This window comes from Cornus florida, unplaced genomic scaffold (genome assembly GCF_030987335.1).
Source record: "Cornus florida cultivar Cherokee Brave unplaced genomic scaffold, ASM3098733v1 CherokeeBrave_3.0.0_Hap2_Chr07, whole genome shotgun sequence".
NCBI lineage: Eukaryota > Viridiplantae > Streptophyta > Magnoliopsida > Cornales > Cornaceae > Cornus > Cornus florida.
Window position 1 is genome coordinate 27,538,417 of NW_026775577.1, and position 15,527 is coordinate 27,553,943.

General features: G+C 34.7%; 1 protein-coding gene across 1 annotated transcript; it reads right to left on the reverse strand.

Annotated features, from left to right (window-relative positions):
* Positions 1-12,924: 12,924 nt before the first annotated feature.
* Positions 12,925-13,362, reverse strand: LOC132316500 (uncharacterized). Its single transcript, XM_059814974.1, has one exon. It carries the CDS (start codon positions 13,360-13,362, stop codon positions 12,925-12,927), a length of 438 nt encoding a protein of 145 aa, XP_059670957.1.
* Positions 13,363-15,527: the final 2,165 nt, after the last annotated feature.

Genomic DNA, 15,527 nt, shown 5'->3' on the forward strand with positions numbered 1-15,527 from the left:
CTAGGTGTGCCATTAAAATTAACTTGAACAATTTTGGTGTTGCCATCATGTTCTCATACCTTCTCCCAGTTTCTCTCTCTACTTTGAAGGAATTCGAAGAATTTTCTCTCTACAGAGAGATATAGTTCTGTTGCCAAGAAAAAAAAAAAGGGAGAACAAAATTGGTAATCAAGTTCTGCATCAAGAAAAAAAAAAAAGAAGGTAATTTTGGTAATCCAGACCATCTATATATATATATATATATATATATATATATATATATATATGTATGTATGGTACTAACTAATTTAATTTTGGTAATCTAGAGTTGGTTTCTTGTTTTGTTAATGAGACCGACCAATTTGATTATTGGTGGTAGAGTTCAGGGCAGTGACTAATTGATTAGGAGAACTTATTGTGTTCTGGGTAGGTTTGATGATGTTGATGGTGTTGGCAGAACATGAAGATTCAATTAAAAATATAAGTCATTTGGGTTAATTCATGGTATGCCTGATGGTTTTTAATTCATGTGGTTTGAGTGGTGTTTTGTTGATTTTTTTCATAACATCTACTGTTGTCGGCATGGTTTGGGTTGAAGAATCGTCGTTCGGCGAATCAGCGATGATGGTGGTGACGTAGGTTTGTAGGATTCAATTGGAAACTGTTTGAGAAACGTTTGTGGCTTAATATATGTATATGTATTGGGCATGTCTGGGTATGTATGCCTGAGAAGACGATGAACAGTGATCTCCATATATATATATAGGGCGTGTTTGGGTGTGCACGCATTAATGATGCAATTATCTATGGAAATTCTCACCGGACTTTGGCCGAATAGGGTGATTTGCAACTTTTTTGTATAATGTATGGGGTTTCTTGTTTTTTTGGTAGTTTAGGGGGTTAATTGCAGGTTTTCTCATAGTTCAGGAGTATTTTTTGCATTTTACCCTATAAAATATTTAACTTGGGAAATAATATGAGTACCTGCTAGCCTCATAAATATGTACACTGCAAATTTTTTTGGAAAGTATTTTAGTATTTTGACACTTATTTTGTTACCCTAGTAGGAGGGTGATGGTATTTATTCACCCTTAACTCTTTGTATTGTATGTTGCTTTCTCAACATAGTAAGATCCTTGCAACCCATGAATGCAGTCCTAGTTTAGGGTGAATTATGCACACGTAAAATTTGTATTTTTGCTTATGTGTTTGATCTTTTTCTGGTAATTGTTTTACAACACAATCACCATTGAGTAGCTAATTTCTATTATCAATAAAAATAATGAGTGCTCACAATAATATTTTCTCCTAACTTGGATTCAAATTTGAATATACATTAGATTCAAAATATAGATTTATACTAGGATTTACATGAATTGACTTCATATCTTTTGATTTGTGCCTTACTAAAAGTCAAAAATTGTTCAAGCTAATTTTTATTTATTTTTATAATAGAGTTTTAAGGAACACAAGTTAAATTTGGGGCAATAAATAAGTGTTTTCAAAAGAAAAAATAAAATTGGGGCAATTGAAATTTCCAATAACTTTTGGAGATTACAAGTTAGATAACTAATTTAATCACTTTAATATTATCCATCATGATCCCCCTCCACCACCCCTACGACCACAAAATCACTTGAAACCTCCATTCCTCCCTCCATTACCGACCAAACCAAATACCAAACATCACCCCATTACAAAGATTCCCACTCCTCAGAAAACCAAACTAACCCCAACACCCATTGCTCTGAAAATACCCTCACCTCAGACCAAATCTCAACAAAGCTCCAACTATAGTTCTCTATCAAAGGCTTGTTTAGCCGATCCATCTCATTATGGACCTAGACCTACCACAATCACAGGTGCTACCATGGAGAAAATCAAGAGAATACTTCAACAAGACAGAATCCTCAATCCATCCAACAAGTTCATTGAAAACGTTGTTTACCTGTCAGAAGGAATTGATGCTGCCATTATGGATTTCTCCATGGCAGATCTTATTCTCGAGGTTACAAGATTTGGTAATATTTTGCAGGGAAGGAGGAGATTCAAGGAGTTAAAGTGAAGTTGGTGGAACTTACCTCTGAAGTTTCCTCCTTCAATGATCTTCTCCATACTCAAACTCTCCTCACTTAGCCTGAAGCTCAGACATCAAGTATCTCTCACGCGCCACCTGAAGCACTGGTTGCACCTTCCTCAAGCCACACACTGCCTCAACCACAGGTTTCAAATTCAAATTTGAACGTGACATCATCTTTTCAAGAAAACGTGGCTATACCCTTACCTACCACATCAGGTCAGGTGCACACTTCCCCAACTTCCTCAGCTTTCACAACTGAATCCACCCAAACAGCCCCCTCCTTCTCGTTCTATAGATTGATCATCATCCAGTTTCTTTCCAACGTAACTGCTTTCTCATGGACCAGCCCCTTGGTCCTCACCCAACCTCAGAGGCCATCATCACACATACTCCTCCTACCACTGAGAACACAAACATACCTATAGATGGTCAGGTACACATAACTTGGTCCTCAGTTACTCAATCACCTTACTCAGGCTGGAACTTTGAATTTTTTGAACCTTCGATCCGTTGGGATTTATATGCCCTGGCATAGCAAATTTCTATTTGGATTAAAGTGACATATGTTCCTAACGTTTGTGAAATCTTTATGTTTTATACAATTAGTGAATTCAATGTATTATGTTACGATTTGTTATAGAATTGAAAGTGTCCTCTTGATTATAAGAGATATTTATATATGTATGTGATGGCGATCAATACATGAATATAAATAGTAATCATAAATAGTTCATAGTCGGTAATTATGGATGGAATCAGAATTAATTAAGACTTAAACTGTATCTGCGTTAGGTTGAGATATATTGCGAGAGCTGTCGTATGCAATTGCTCCCTATCACTGTCATGGCATTTGACTCTTAAGCATGAGAAAAGTATAGACTCTTTTATTAATTAATAATTACTTTGATTTGTTCACCGAATTTTTCGGGATCCTTAGACCGACATTTTGGGTAGTTATGTAATTAATAGTTAGAGGGTTATATTTTCAATATTTGCATCATTGCTACTTGTATTTATTTTGTATTGATTATGGTTGATCATAAAGTAAATTTGAAGGCCTTCGTGTGTTTTTAGACAAAATGATTTATTATATATTTATTTATTTAAATTATTATTTTTGTCAAACAAATGTTTTATTGTGATCGAGTCAGAAATAATCAAAGGTACCAAAATAAATATATTAATTAAGTAGTCGAATTGATGGCTTTATTTGTCCGATAACTAATTATGCATAGAGGAGTCAAAGTGCAATATTGACTTAGAGGTTATTTATTATTTAATTGGAGTTCAATTAATTTCTTTTAGTGGAGTAGAAATTAATTTATGAATTAATTGAATTGGGTCCATGGACCAGGCCAATTATTAATTCATTGTAGCCAATAAAATAATAGGCCCAATGGATTCTCACTCATAGCCCAACTTGATATTGGAATTATATTAGATTTGAGACATGTGAATTAGAGATTGAGAAGGATTTATTGTTTCATTTTCCTTATCTTTATGTTACCTATATATATACATGTTCTATGTATATTTTAGAGGTAATTTTTATGAGAAGGAAATAAGAATATGTTTTCTCTCTCTAGAAAATTAGGGTTAGTGTTCTCATCTAATGGAGGCTCCCACAAGCCTAGTTTTCCAAGGTCATTTATGGAGGCTTATGAGTGATTCTTAAAGGCAAGACTATTACCAAGAAGATGGAGATCCATGGAAAAGGTGTCTAGGAAAAGGAATCTACAATAAGTGAGAACATTCATTTTAGAGGAAAGATCTAAGGTTTACTCTAACCTTGATATAAGTATTTAATCTTTTAACTGAATGATACATCATGTTTTTATTTTTGCATAAAATTTGTCTCTATGTGATGAATCAAGATCTATGAATCAAAATCCCTCAAAAAGTTTTTAAAACTAGCACGTTGCCCAACAGTGGTATCAGAACATGGTTTGATTCATTACTAGAACTCATATTTTTATCAAAATCATCATTATGGATCCAAATTATATATATGTTGACGTATGATTTAATATATTGATACATGATGATGTATGTATAATTGTGAATGAATGATGATGAATGTTTGGGCCATGGATGAAACTTATAGGTTCTTGGAATGTAATTTTATCTTTGGATGAATGTAATTAAGGCTTTGATTTAGCCGTTTGAAAGTTCAATGTTGTAATTTAATTTTTTTCATTGTATTTCAAATTGAAAATATTTTTAAAGCCATGTAATCTTCGTTAAAGGATGCTATGAAGCTTCAAAAAGGTCCAATAGGGTTAAATTAGGCTTCAGGAATTTTTTGGAATTTTTTCAGAATTTTTCCGAATTTTTCTGTAATTTTTTGGGCTTATATTGTATTTTCTGGGAATTTTTATTATTTTTCCTGGAATTTCCAAGATTTTCCGGTGGCCGGAGCGCTCCGCTGGCAATAGCGGCTTCAGAGATGGTGGCCAAGAGATCCGGTATGGCGCGGTTCACATGCGGCCGCACCAACCACCCTTGGATCAAAGATCACCCCTAGATATGATATGGTGCAGCGCACCTACATGTAGAATGGAGGGCAAAACCAATAGACACGCGCTGACCGTTCCAGGCCTAATCAGGCGCATGCAACACACTGGCCTATGGCAGACGCGTGTGGGAGCGCGTCAAAACTCGTTAGAGCGCGTAGATGCGCGTCATAGCGCGTGGGAGTGCTTCAGAGCGCGTGGATGACCATCATAGCGCGTGGAAGTGCCTCAAAGCACGTAGGCGCGCGTTGGAGCGCGTGCTTGGCACGTGGGGCTGTTGATTTGCTTCCTGCTTATGCACCATAGCATATGGTGGACCCTCAAGCATAAATAAATGCATTTTTGAACCCCAAAGTGGATTTTAATATTATTGTCCATTATTTAAAGATAGTGGGAGTTTAATAGGGTGCAATAATTATAGTACTTAATAATTACTTAGTTTTTAATGTTAAAAGCTAAATCTATTGGCCATTTAATTTGCTTTTGTCTGTTGTTTATTTATTTATGTGATGCATGGAATTAGATAATTGTTAATTAATTATTGTTCATGCATTGGATCCATGATATTTATTTAAATGACTTGATTTATATTAATTAAATTATGAAAATTAATTGGATTTAAATACTAATTAATTTGAGGGCACTTATTGGGAAACGGAAAATCATTTTTGTAAATTCTTTTTAAAGGGTGCCTCAAATTAAATATTAGTGAATCGTTTTAAAGTCCAAATATTTTCTAAATTTAATTGGATTAAAATTAAGATGTTTTGCATGCATTATATCATGTAAATAAATAAAATGAAAACCCTGATTTTTAATGATTAAAATTTGAGTGGGAGCGAAGATTTTTATACATTACCCCATGGCCTTTGTTATTAAAACCATTGTAATTAAATCTTCAAAAATAAGGCCCCATGCATGATTTGAAGAGTCTTAATATTACAAGAATGGTTGTCTCATGAAAATTAAAATATTAAATGTTCATTGTAATTAGATCTTTAAAAATAAGGCTCTACGCATGATTTAAAGAGTCTAGATTATAATGGCAAAATATTTAATGTTTTATTTTTCATTAGAGCTTTAATAACATTATACACTCAATCTAAAATCAATAGTATTAGCTCTCCAATGGAGTGGTCTATACTAGGTGATTTTAGAAAGGCTAAACATAAATCGGGAATCATTTCATATAGATAGATAAGGCATTGTCTTAAGATATATGGAGATGATGGGATTTGCCCGCCAATAGTAATAATGAACTTCGCCAACCGAATAAGTTATTGGTGTATTGGTATCCGATTTTTCATGCAGTGATTAAGGGACCCACATACTATTTTAATGGAAGTGCTCGCCTAATAGCAAATGAATCTCAACAATAGTAATAATGAACTCCTCCAACAGGATAAGTTATTGACATATTGATTGATTGATTTATTATGCTACAGAGTTGAGGGACCCGCATTAATTAAAAGGAATTGTTTACCAATAATGATAATAATCTCTTATTTTATTTGAGATTTATTATATTATGTGGTTAACAAACTCATTTTAATTTTAAATATGTATGATAGTATTAATAATTCACCTTGCATATTGTATGAATGCATTTATATTCAGATTTATTATGTCTAATCCATGTTATCTGCCTGCTAACATATTCAATGTATGTGGACCTCATTTATAATGACTAGAAAAGGAACTTAGATATTTTATTCACAACGTCAAGGTACAAAATGTATTGAATACTCCTATACCTAATTCCTTTACTTTAAGATACTTAATAAGATGTTTTAGTGAGATTAGATAGGGCGTATGCCTACGTACTATGTCAGACTTGAATACCATTAAGATAGCCTAAGGAACTCCAGTATGAGATCGAATTTTGGAAAATGATAATTTATTATTTAAAAATGAGCTGGAGATCTATATGGCTGACTTGGGTGGTAAGTTTCAAATTGACATGATTATTGCCTTGTTACCAAATTGGTTTGGCTCTTATAGAGTGAACTAAATAAGGAATTAGTTTGAGTTCACACTCGCTGATATTCTTATAGAATTGGTAACAAATGAAGGGATAATTAAAAGCATAGGCGTTCCTATTAATCTAACCTAGTCTATACCATCTTCTTCTAGGCCCAAGTGGAAGGGTAAAGTAAAAAAGAAGGATGATAATAGGACTAGGCTAGCATAAAACATAGGTATTCAAAAAGGTTAAAGGGAATAAGGCAGTGTATGTTGAGGGCGAAGAAAATTGTTTCTTTTGTCGCTAACTAAAATACTAAAGGACGAACTGTCTAAGCAATGATGTGGCATAGGAAAATATATATTTAATCATTGAGTCATGTTATGTGGTTGCGTCTATTAATTCCTGATGGATAGATTATGGAGCCACTAAACATGTTTGCAATTCATTGTAAGGATTTCAGGAATCCAGAAGCCTTGATGATATGGATATATATTTATCTTTTGTCCTAATGCCAAGATTGTAGTTAAGTCAGTGGGAATATTACATCTGAAATTAGAGAGTATGAGGATATTAGTATTAGAGAACTATCTTTATGCACAGAAGTTAGACGTAATCTAATTTTTGTTTCACTTGTGGTTTATAAAAACTGTGTTGTTATTTTGTAAAACTGGTTTTATAAAATTGAATAAATATGCGATTATTTCTGGTGCATTGAAAGATGGTTATATACTATAATCACAAACTCTTAAGATTTACAGGATGTAGAAACTAATGTTGCATCTTATAGATTGAGTGTTAAGAGAAAATTTGTTATTCCTGACTCATTGTACTTTTTTGGTGTCTATTTTTGGGTTGTAATCAATCAAAATGAGATTCAAAGATTGGTCAAAGAAGGTTTGTTACCTAGTGAGGCAAAGGAGCCTAAACCAAACTTGTGAATCCTGTTTTGAAGGATAGATAACTCTAAGGGCTTAATCAGCCAAATGAAATAGACATAAAGGACAATTGGAGTCGGTACACACAGACACGTGTGGTCTTATGAACATCCAAGCAAGATTACTCACATTTTGGATAAATTTATCTGATGCGACACGAGTCTTAATACATTCTGAAAGTGTCAAGACTGATGTGGAGCACAGATTACGTAAGTTTATCAAAACAATCCGATCTGATCGTAGAGATGAGTATTTCTTGGGATAGTGCAAAGACTATATAGTCAATGAGGGTGTGGTGTACCAGGTTTTTCGCAATTGACGCTAAATGGATTTAGGTGTCAAATAGGAATAACATAATTCCGCTTAACATAGTTAGATCTATGATCTGTTATGCTACATTATCTCTTTCATTTTAGAGTTTAGCTTTGACGATATCAATACACATTATGAATTGCATTCCATCTTAGTCTGTCTCAAGGATACCGTTGAGCTGTGTTTTTGACTAAATCTTAGTTTGAATCACATACACATATGGGGTAGTCTTGCACATGTGCGCTTGATATGGACAAGTAAGTTGAAAACAGATCATACGCATGATAGATTTGATAGCTACTCTAAAAGTCACTAGGACGAATTATTTTATGATCTCAATAATAAAAGTTGATTGTTTACACTCACTGTTTATCTATAGAAGAATCATATTATGAATCACATACCTAGTAGCATAATGTTAGAGAATATGGTATGAGTACCAGATGTACCATATGTGAACACACTTATTATAGAAATTGAGAATAATATATGAATTCCCTATTGATGCGTCAGCATCATCTAGTACACAGATTCCTGCATCGGTACATTGATGTAGTGGGAGGATTATCATCCAATCCGACAGAATCATGTTTTTAGGTGAGACCATTATGGACATCCCTGTTAAACATGAGTTGGACCCAGTAAGCTACACGGAAGCGTGAACCAATATGGATACAGATCGTTTTGGCGAGTTACTATGAAATCAGAGTTGGAATCTATGTATTCTAATAAATTCTGAGATCTTGTAGAACTTTCTAGTAGGGTGATACCTATGGAAGGCAAGTTAATCTACAAAAAGATACCAGAAGATTTCTTAGTGAATAAATCATGAGTGTACAAGGGAATGTCATTATTTTTCTGATTCTATATATATTGATGACATCCTACTCATTTAGAATGATGTGGAAGTTTTGTCATCAATAAAGAGGTAATTGTTCAATTACTTTTAAATGAAGGATTTTCAAGATGTAAGCTATATTCCTAGGATCAAGCTTTGCAAGATCAGGTTAAAAGGAAAATAGGCTTATCTTAATAATCCTACATTGATAAAGTTTTGACCAGGTTTGGTATGCATAACTCAAAGAATGAGTTCTTGCTTTATTGATATGGATTGCTCTCTCTAGTAAGTAGTTTTCCAAGACTAGCAGAGTAGATTGAGCGAATGAGACTGGAACTATATGCTTTGGCATATGGGAGTCTCATATATGCCATGGTCTATACCAAACAGGACATCCGCTACACTGTAGGGATGGTCAGTAGATATCAGTCCAATCCTGGACTAGATAACTGGTCTGTTGTGAAAAATATCATTAAGTACCTTAGGAGAACCAATGATCTCATACTCATTTACGGATGTGATGATATGGTACTAGTCAGGTATGCTAGTTCTGATTTTCAATCAGAAGTAGATACTATGAGGTTCATGACTTAGTGTTTGTTCACTTAATGAAAGGGAAATCAGTTGGTAGATTGTTAAGCAGATTTCAACTGCTGACTCAAACCTGCAGGTGGAATACATTGCAGCCTTAAAGGCGGCAAAGGAAGCCTATTGGTTTGATCTCGCTGATTTAAAGGTTGTGGAGTTTACTAGCCTGCCTATTGAGCTATATTGTGACAATAGTGCAGAAGTAATCTAAACCAATGACCCAAGGTTCTATAGAGGAACAAGATACACTGAGAGGAAATATCATGTTCTACATGATATTGTCCGGCAAGAAAATATACTTGTAGCTAGAACATTACATTGGAACACAACTTTGTTGATCCATTATCAAATGTGTCATTGATCAATAATTTTGATCATCATCTGGATAATATTGGAGTTAGGTGCAATTTGAATTGGCTATGAGGGCAAGTGGGAGCTGTTGGAATTTATATGCCCTGGCATAGCAAATTCCTATTTGGATTAAAGTGACATATGTTCCTGACGTTTCTGAAATATTTATGTTTTATACAATTGGTGAATTCAATGTATTATGTTACGATTCATTATAGAATTGATAGTGTCCTCTTGATTACAAGAGATATTTATATATGTATGTGATGGCAATCAATACATGAATATAAATAGTAATCATAAATAGTTCATAGTCGGTAATTATGGATAGAATCATAATTAATTAAGACTTAAACTGGATCCGCGTTAGGTTGAGATATATTGCGAGAGCCGTCGTATGCAATTGCTCCCTATCACCGTCATGGCATTTGACTCTTAAGCATGATAAAAGTATAGACTCTTTTATTAATTAATAATTACTTTGATTTGTTCGGCAGATTCTTCGGGATCCTTAGATCGACACTTTGGGTAGTTATGTAATTAATAGTTAGAGGGTTATATTTTCAGTATTTGCATCATTGCTACTTGTATTTATTTTGTATTGATTATGGTTGATCACAAAGTAAATTCGAAGGCCTTCGTGTGTTTTTAGACAAAATGATTTATTATATATTTATTTATTTAAATTATTATTTTTGTCAAACAAATGTTTTATTGTAATCGAGCCAGAAATAATCAAAGGGACCAAAATAAATATATTAATTAAGTAGTCGGATTGATGGCTTTATTTGTCCGATAACTAATTATGCATAGAGGGGTCAAAGTGCAATATTGACTTAGTGGTTATTTATTATTTAATTGGAGTTCAATTAATTTCTTTTAGTGGAGTAGAAATTAGTTTATGAATTAATTGAATTAGGTCCATGGACCGGGCCAATTATTAATTCATTGTAGCCAATAAAATAATAGGCCCAATGGTTCTCACTCATAGCCTAACTTGATATTGGAATCATATTAGATTTGAGACATGTGAATTAGAGATTGAGAAGGATTTATTTTTTCCTTTTCCTCATCTTTATGTTGCCTATATATATACATGGTCTATGTATATTTTAGAGGTGATTTTTATGAGAAGGAAGTTGGAATATATTTTTTCTCTCTAGAAAATTAGGGTTAGTGTTCTCATCTAATGGAGGCTCCCACAAGCCTAGTATTCCAAGGTCATTCATGGAGGCTTATGAGTGATTCCTAAAGGCAAGACTATTACCAAGAAGATGGAGATCCATAGAAAAGGTGTCTAACAAAAGAGATCTACAATAAGTGAGAATATTCACTTTAGAGGAGAGATCTAAGGTTTACTCAAACCTTGATGTAAGTATTCAATCTTTTAATTGAATGATACATCATGTTTTTATTTTTTCATAAAACTTGTCTCTATGTGATGAATCAAGATCTATGAATCAAAATCCCTCAAAAAGTTTTTAAAAGTAGCACGTTTCCTAACACGTTGTGGATGACACACTCATTGTGGATCCACCAGAAAATGTCAAAGACATAAGAGTACTTTTTGGAAAAGATGTCTTATGGGAAATTTTACAAGGAGAATGCCATTCAAAGATGTTTCCACTTCAGCTTACAAACTTTGGGAGGATAAAGACCTTCAGAATGAAATTATGAACTCAGATAGATGGTTTTACTGCAGGTTTGATTGTGAGGATAGCTGCAAAAGGGTGTTGGCAGGAGGTTAATGGTTTTTGGCAGGTAAGCCTATATCTCTCTCCCCTTGGCAGTTGGATACTTCACCTATACCTAAAGCATCCTCCACACTTTCCCTTTGGGTTAAATTATACAATGTACCTCTGTCCTTGTGGTCTCTAAAAGGACTTGGTTATGTGGCAAGTGCAATTGGTAAGCCCAAATTTGCAGATGCCAGAACTCAAGATAGGAGTAGAATTGACTTTGCAAAAGTCTGTGTTGAGGTTAACCTCAATTCAACTTTACCAAATTCCTTTCTTGTGCGAACCAAAGGTAACAAGTTGGTTAAAATCACAATGCACTATCCATGGAAGCCTCAGAGATGCACAGTATGCTCTATATTTGGTCACGTACTCCACTTCTAATTGTACCCATGCCACTAAGAATCATAGTAATCAGGCTTTTCATCATGATTCTCATAATTGACAATTGGTTACTAAGAAGAACAAAAGCTCTGTATACCATGCCATTCCTAATCCTTTCACTTCAACACCATCCCACCTTAACTCAAAGGATGCTTCAACCTCTAGAGGTCTGCAGAGGAATTCTACTGCTATATCACCAAGTGGTGAGGCTGCATTTGGTTCTCAAGTCGAGTGTGATAATAGGGAGGATATTATTGGAGAAACACTTCCCACATCCACCACTCCGAGCTTAACCCCAGTGCAAAAGGAGAATATTAAAGCTATCAATTTCATTATTGATCTATCCCCCCATATAAGAGCATTTGGGGCGGAAGACATATTTGTGAAAAGTAGAGAGAGAGAAGGGCGGTGTGCAGGTCAAAGCAACTACTTTATTTGTGGGCCCCACAACAAATACTCTATCACCTTCTCTGCATACAGAGAGCTGTTTGGAGCACCGCCACTTATTATTTGGCTTTGTTTATTCACTTTTTTTGCTTGTTGAATTGTACAAAAGGGCCAATCTTAAAACAGGTTTTTTTTTTTTTTTTTTTTTTTTTTTTTTTTTTTTTTTTGAAATGGGAATAAAACGGCTAGTCACAGTAATAAAATGGCTATATATTATTTAGCCTATAAATACTAACTTTCATCTTCAATAATTTTCATCTTTAATAATTCTCTCTCTCAATATTTTTTTTTAACATTCATCTCTATGGATCCTCAACCTCCATTTTATCGCCCACATCTCAACCAATCTCATAACTCCGAATTACCATTGCAATCCAATTATAATTTGGATTCTTCAATTTTTTTTTTCAATCCGAAAATCCATCTCAACCCCAATACTCTTATTTTTCATTCCAACCTACTCAATACCAACCCGTACCACATCTTCAATTCCAACCTCATTACCAATTACAACCTTGTCAATACCAACCATCTCAATCCCAATTATCTCAGTTCCAACCACCTCAATCCCAACCTTCTCAATCCCAACCTTCTCAATCCTAACCATCTGAGATCCAATGTAATTCTAGGCGTTTGAAAATAAATTGGTCAATTGAAGAAGATGAAGCATTATGCAAAGCATGAGTTGACATTGGGGAAGATCATACTCTTGAATACTGGGGAATGATCAAGAACATTCAAGTCATTGTGTGAACCAACCATACCAAAGAAAGCATGCCAGATCCATATATTTTTCTATGTAACGGCCTCCAATATGAGGGTAGGTTTATGGCTTCTTCCCGTGTGCATGCGATGCCATGCTATGGGGCAGTTCTTCCATTCCCAATGCATATAATCTATAGAGCCAGGCATACCTGGAAAACCTCTCTCTTCCCCTTCTCGAAGTAGACGTGCAATGTCATCTGTACTTGGTGAGCGTAGGTACTGCTCCGCACACACAACAATTATAGCATCACAAAGCCTCTTTAAACTTTCGATCGCAATGCGCTCAGAAATCTTTATATACTCGTCACAAAGATCAGCTAAAATTCCATATGCGAGTATACGGATTGCAGCAATCATCTTCTGTATAGGAGTGAACCCCATACAACCGAGGGCATCGGGTTTCTGGATGAACCATTCATCATATGTTGTAACACCGTTCAAAATGCGAAGAAACAACTCTCGTCGCATCCGAAACCTTCTACGAAATATGTTTGGTGGATAAATCAGATTTTCAGCAAAGTAATCTCAGAATAGCCATGGTGCTGCCTCCTCTCGATCACGTTGATATACTTTCTCTTACGAGGTTGAAAGAATGCCCGCACCCTATCAGGCGATAATAATCTGCTCACATTGTTCATCCTTTTTTGATGGAATTCAAAAATATCTTCCCCATCTGAATCTGAAGAATTCAATGGAGAAATAGACTCAGAGACGGGTATATCTCATGACGATGAAACCATTGTTTTTTTGTATAAGAAATATGAAGACTCAAAGAATAGAGACTGGGCTTGTGAATGCAAAGAAGTGGACTTGATAATTGAAAGAAGATAGAATTGAAAAAAGATAAAATGAGTGATTTATATAGAAATTGAAATAACAAATAATGGACTTGAGAATGCAAAGAAGTGGATTTCGTAATTGAAAGAAGATAGAATGAGTGGTTTATATAGAAATTGAAATATAGCCGTTGGGAATATAGCCGTTGAGAAAAAGACAAAAAATTATTAAATTCAAATTCAAATTTTTATTTTTTTTTAAAATTAGATTAATAAAATAATAAATAGAGAATGAGATAATTGGGTTCCGCACCATGGAACATTTGGATAAAAAAAAATAAAGTATCACATCATCACTTTTTAACTACGTGGCACTCTACTTTTTAAAAAGTAGATAGAGAGCTTGTGTGCCTACACCACTTGCACTAAGGTCTCAGCCAAGCCTCCTCCCAGCTCCAGCCCCAACCTTGGTATCCAATAGGTTTGATAGCCTTCCCATTTAAAAAAACAATAAAAACAATGAATACTCAATTGAATTGGCATTAAGTTCTGAAAATGAAAGCCTTTCCTCCTATAATGATCCATATTAGACTCCTTTCATGGATAAGATTCAAGACATGAAGCTAAGGAAGTTAGTGCACTCTAAGCACTCAAAGAAAAACTTGAGATTAAGGAAGAAGAATCAAGTCTCAACTCTTTCTGTAGTTTAACCAACTTATCTTCTCAATGATTTGGGTAGCTTGGAATATAAGAGGGTTGAACTCTCCCTCAAACACGTAGAGGTAAGAAATTTGATTAGATATTCTGGTATTTGCTTAATTGTTATCCTTGAAACAAAGGTTTGTAGCTCAAATATGGACTTAATTCATAAGACAATTGTTTTTACCTGGCACATAAGGTGCAACTATCAGACTTCTGTTTTGGGTAGGGTTTGGCTCATGTGGAACCCTGTCTTAGTTTCAATGCTTTCTATCTCAGAATATGGTCAAGCTCTCAATTGCTCTGTGCTCCTAATTAACTCAAGGGTTAGATGTTTGGCTTCTTTTGTCTATGTTGCCAACACTACAGTGGAAATGAGAGTGTTATGGAGGTGTTTGAGTCAATATTGCATCTCTAATGAGCCTTGGATATTGATGGGAGATTTTAATGTGCTTTTGCATATCAATGAGTCATTTGAGGGTGCTCTCAGATAGACAAATCGCATGAGGGAATTCAAAGATTTCTTGTCACAAAATGTGCTTGAAGATATGAGATTCTCTGGCATCTTTCAAACTTGGTCTAACCAAAGTTTGGGTTGTGCTAACATCTCAAGAATTTGGACAAGGTCCTTGTTAACCACACATGGATGCCAACCTTTACCCAATCATTATAATCTTTTTTACCCCAAGGTATCTCTGATCACTCACCAATGATGGTTACACTTGCTCATTTGCTCCCAAAAGGAACATACCATTCAGGTTTTTTTAACTTTTGGGCACTCAGTTTTGATTTCTTACCACTGGTTGCACACACTTAGGAGATGAAAGTCCATGGTTCTAGAATGTCTACACTGGCACCGTGCAGAAGCTTAGGCATCGTTTGGATACATAAAAGAGAAAAGAAAGGAAAGGATTATGAGAGAAAAGAAATGAAATGAAAGGATAGCTATAATTTATATTCATGTTTAGATAGATAAGAGAGAAAAGAAAGGAATTGGTAATATTGTTATTTGGATAACACAAAGGAGAGAAAATAAAATAATGGACAATACTGAAATTACCATCTTACCCTTTTTGGTAGGGTTAGAGGGCAAAATCATTTCAGCCTCCTCTATCTCTCTATTCTCCTTCTCATAGATCCCCCCCTCTCTCTCCCCAA